Raw genomic sequence first — 4,897 nt, 5'->3', positions numbered from 1 at the left:
AAAAAAAAAAAAAAAAATGCCAAGCATGCATTTTGGTTTTCTAACTCCAGGCCTTTGCATTTCATTATACACTTTTTACTTTGCCTTCTGGAGCTGCCCTTTTAAATCTGTTCATTTCTTTCACTTCATCATTTCTTCCATTCACTTTAGCTACTCTATATTTAAGAGCAAGTTTCAGAGTCTCTTCTGACATCCATTTTGGTCTTTTCCTTCTTTCCTGTCTTTTGAATGATTTCTTACTTTCTTCATGTATGATATCCTTGATGTCATCCCACAACTCCTCTGGTCTTCAGTCTTTAAGTGTTCAGTGCATCAAATCTATTCTTGAGATGGTCTCTAAATTCAGATAGGATATACTAAAGCTTGTATTTTGGTTATTGTGGACCTGTTTTAATTTTCTTCATCTTCAACATGAACTCATATATGAGCAACTGATGGCCTGTTACATACCTGGTTCCTGGCCTTGTTCTGACTGATGATACTGACCTTCTCCATTGCCTCTTTCAATTTGATTCCTGTGTATTCCATCCATTGAGGTCCACAGGTATTGTCATGGACAACACCATCCAACAATATAGTTGAACAAAGATACTTGCAATGAGTAAGTCATTGGTCTTGCAAAATTCTATCATAGGCTCTCCCAAGTCATTTCTATCACTAAATCCCTATTTTACAACTACTGATCCTTCTTTGTGTCCAACTTTCATATTCCACTGGTAATTATCAGTTCCTCTTGATTGCATGTTTTATCAAGTTCAGACTACAGAAGTGGGTAAAGACTTTCAATTCATTCATCTTTGACATTAGTTGTTGGTGTATAAATTTGGTAATAGTCATGTTAACTGGTTTTCCTTGTAGGTGTATGGATATTTTCCTATTGTTGACAGTATTATACTTCAGAATTAATGTTAAAATATTCTTTTGGATGATAAATGTAATGACATTCCTCTTTAACATGTCATTCCCAGCGTAGCAGACCCTATGTTTGTTTGATTCAAAATGGCCAATACCAGTCTTAGGTAATTAATGCCGAGGATATCTATCTTTATGCATTCCATTTCATTTTTTAATGACTTCCAGTTTTCCTAGATTTATATTTCATATATTCCATGTTCCAATTATTAACAGATGTTTGGAGCTGTTTCTTCTCACTATGACTGATGCCACATCAGCAAATGAAGGTTCTGATAGCTTTACTCCCTCCACATCATTAAGGTCAATTCTACTTTGAGAGGTAGCTCTTCCCCAGTCTGTTCTGAGTGCCTTCCAATCTGAGGGGCTTATCTTCTGGCACTAATGTATTTTTATGCAAATAATGCATTATGTGGGGATTTTTAGAGGATGCAAACCACATAACCCCTCATTCACTACTTCCTGTGTGCATGGTACATTTTATATGTATTGGTGCATTATTTCCATGGGCACACTATATGCAAAAAAAATATGGTATATTAGACACTGTTCCACAATTATTCATAAAGTTCACAATTATTCATTATTCATATGGATATTCATAATTATCCAAAATTATTCACTGGCCAATTTTTTCAGAGGCAGAATGCCAGGTGCTCCTCCCTAGTCTGTTTTTGTCTGGAAACTCCACTGAAACCTGTCCACCATGGATGACCCTGCTGGTATTTGAAATACTGGTGGCATAGCTTCCACCATCACAGCAGCATGCAAGCCACCACAGTACAACAAAGTGTCAGACAAGTGGTGGTCTATAAAAATCACACCCTTAGAAACCCTATAAGGCAGTATTGCTCTGTCCTCTATGGCAGAATTGACTCAATGTCACACAACAACTTCAATACTACTCTATAGATATCATTGCAATCCTCATAGTCAGTAGTGATCTTACTGGCCTCTGAATTCTCAGAACAATTTTTGCCTCTTTTATGGCATTTCTTACAAACTTATTTCAAATATAGTTTGTGTGTGTTGGCCTTGCACTCTCATTAAATCAAAAACATTTTTTTATTTTTATTGTGATTTGGGTGAGAGTTTACAGAACAAATTCATTTTCCATACAGCAGTTCAAACACATTGTTTCATGATATTGACTGCAATTCACCACAATGTAACAGCTCTCTTCCCACTTCCTCCCTGTAGTTACCTCTTCCCTGTGTCCTCCTTTCCTATGCATTCCTGCCCCCTAAGCTATCTCCCTGTGCAAACACTGCCCTTCTGTTCTCCCACAACTGACTGCTCTAAAGAGTGTATCTACTTGATGTAAATGTTCACCCTATATGCCTGTCTATTGTTTGGCTGGAAACCACAGGAGTAAGTTTAGTTCCAGACCTGAAGGATAAGTAGGGACCATAGTCTTGGGGGTCTTACCAGCCTCTATCAGACCAGAAAACCTGGTCATTTGTTTATGATTTTGAGTTTTGTTCCAAATTAAATCATAAGTTTTAAAAAGGCAGGTCCTGTAGCTTATTTCTTTTTCTATCTCACATGGTATTTAGAGCACCTGGTAGATTGTCAGAGGAACTCTTGTGGCACAGTGGTTAAGGCATTTGGCTGCTAACCAAAAGGTTGGTGGTTCAAACCCATTAGCTGTTCCACATAAGAAAAATGTGGCAGTCTGCTTCTATAAAGATTTACAGCCTTGGAAACTCTATGGGGCAGTTCTAATCTGTCCTATAGGGTTGCTATGAGTTAGAACTGACTCGATGGCAATGGGTTTCAGTGGGTTTTGGTAGATTGTGGACTTTCACTGGTCCCAAAGCCAACTGCTAGCATATTCCCTCTTGGCCATTTTCTATATCTTTACCCTCAAAGATAAAGTCATCACACACATGTACACATACCTCTACCATGAAAGAAAGCAGACACTGTATCGAAAAACAGATACATATCATTGCTACACAACATCTGAGACTCGTTTTAAAGCATACTAAAAAGAAGTGTGTGGACATATTGATTTAAGGCCCACTTCCCAAAAGGTAACTGCACTGAAAGTCATCCTGGGCTGCTACAGACCTTCTTGTGATGGATGATTAGGCCCTCCACATCATAATTCACCTGCCTCTCTTGACTACTCCTTCTTTCTCCAGCAAACCAGTCTTCTTAAGCTTTCTACTTGCTGTGAACCTGGCTTCGCATTTCTCATCCCACACTAGAGATTCCCTGAGTGATTAAAGAAAGGGCCAAAAGATGCAGGGAGAGGGAGCACAGATATTCTGGAGACACGCATCAGGTAGGCATAAATCTGTTTGATATTTACAAGTGACTTGCCAAGTAGCCCCTTCAGCACATCCTTGGTCCTATTTCACCACAGTCTTACCTCCACAGAGATGCCCCGGGCGCTGGGCCCCATTGTGACCGTGCCCACCTTCACTAGGAAGTCACAGTACTGGTAACGGGTGCCCCGGGTTTCAATCTTGCTGGCTTTTGCACTCTGGAAAAAGCCCTTGAGCTTCACCATGAGCACATCAAAGTTGGTGTCAGCAATAAGGCAAGGGCCATTCTCAAAGAGGGCGAAGCAGCTCAAAGGATACTCTGAATTGTGCATCACATACATCAGCTTCCCAGGCTGACCTGCGAGGGACAGAAATACCGCTCATCACCACCTACTTTGTCAGCAAACCCCAGAATAGAGTGAAATGCATGGAACAAGGCCAGGTGGCAATCTGGCATTACCTCAGCAGTCTTTGTGGGGGAATCCCCACACTCACAACTTTTCCAAAGAGGAAGAAAGAGGACCAGCAGGTGAGGCAGCATGTGGTAAAACCCAGCCTGCTCTACAGAGAAAAGTAAGGGGCACAGAGGGAACTTCAATAGTGTTAATAATGATCTAGTTCTTAAGGTGAGTGGTGAGCTCACAGATGAATGCTTAATTATGATGATTAATAATTCTCACATACTTTACATATATCCGTCTGCATGTATCATATGCTATGCAATTAGTAAAATAAAATAAAAGTAACAGCATTTGGGCATGCCAAATGAAGCAGCACCTCTGTCTTCTTCTGTCCAGCCCTACCTATGTTGACCCCCTCCCACTTAGAATACATAAGAAATGGCCCCACAAAAGCAGCAAAGGGAAATACCTGAGCACAAGGCTAGAAAAGCAGGCTGGGGCCAAGCTGTGAGAAGTCTTACCTATCATCCCTCAAGAAGTTTGGACTTCATCCTGAAGGCAACAGTGAGCTCCTGGAAAATATCTAGGGAAATTTTGCCCCAGCATGGAACAAACCCAGAGTCATACTTGATTTAGATGATCCAGAAGATGAGATCTGGGACTTAGAGTTGATGCGGGAATGCGTTAAGACTTTGAGATAATGTTATAGAGTGAATGTTTTTACATGTAGGAAGGACATGAATTTTGAGGGTGCAATTATGTTCCCCAAAAACATCTGTCATAAATTCCTATACCTGTAGGTATAATCCCATTTGGGAATAGGGCTTTCTTTGTTATATCAATAAGGGTCTTTACCAGTGTAGGATATGTTTTAATCTTAACCACTTGTGAGATATAAAAGGTGATCAGACACAGAAGCAAGTAAGCACAGATGGGGAAAGACAGATGCCACATGGAGAACTCCAAGGAATGCAGAGTAGACAGGGAGCACCTTCCCCAAGAGCTATCAACATGAATTCAGACACCTAACCTCCTGAACTGTGAGAAAATACATTTCTGTTCCTTAAATGTCCCTACATGGCACAAATGGCTTGTATCTGACAGCTAATCTAAAGGTTGGCATTTCAAAACCACCCAGAGGTACCACCCACCCACTGGTGCCATGGAATAAAAGGCCTGATGATCTCCTTTCATTAAGATTACAGCTAAGAATTGAGGATGAGAAAGACATAGAGAGTTACATGGGCAGTACAGACAACAAATATGAACCCTTTTGCATATACAGTACTGAGTTGTCAGTGAAAGCAAACA

General features: G+C 40.3%; 1 protein-coding gene across 1 annotated transcript in view; it reads right to left on the bottom strand.

The window, feature by feature from the left end:
* The window catches only part of MED20 (mediator complex subunit 20), a 21,118-nt gene that overhangs the window by 8,258 nt on the left and 7,963 nt on the right, over window positions 1-4,897 (bottom strand). The window contains exon 3 of the mRNA XM_007936258.2: window positions 3,290-3,543. Within this exon, the coding sequence (XP_007934449.1) occupies window positions 3,290-3,543 (254 nt within the window). The remainder of the gene's footprint in view (window positions 1-3,289; window positions 3,544-4,897) is intronic.

The sequence above is a fragment of the Orycteropus afer genome, unplaced genomic scaffold (genome assembly GCF_000298275.1).
Source record: "Orycteropus afer afer isolate SDZICR_OR568_19922 unplaced genomic scaffold, OryAfe1.0 scaffold00034, whole genome shotgun sequence".
Taxonomy (NCBI): Eukaryota; Metazoa; Chordata; class Mammalia; order Tubulidentata; family Orycteropodidae; genus Orycteropus; species Orycteropus afer.
The sequence above is the reverse complement of the archived record's forward strand: the minus strand, read 5'-3'. Positions and strand labels throughout refer to the sequence as shown.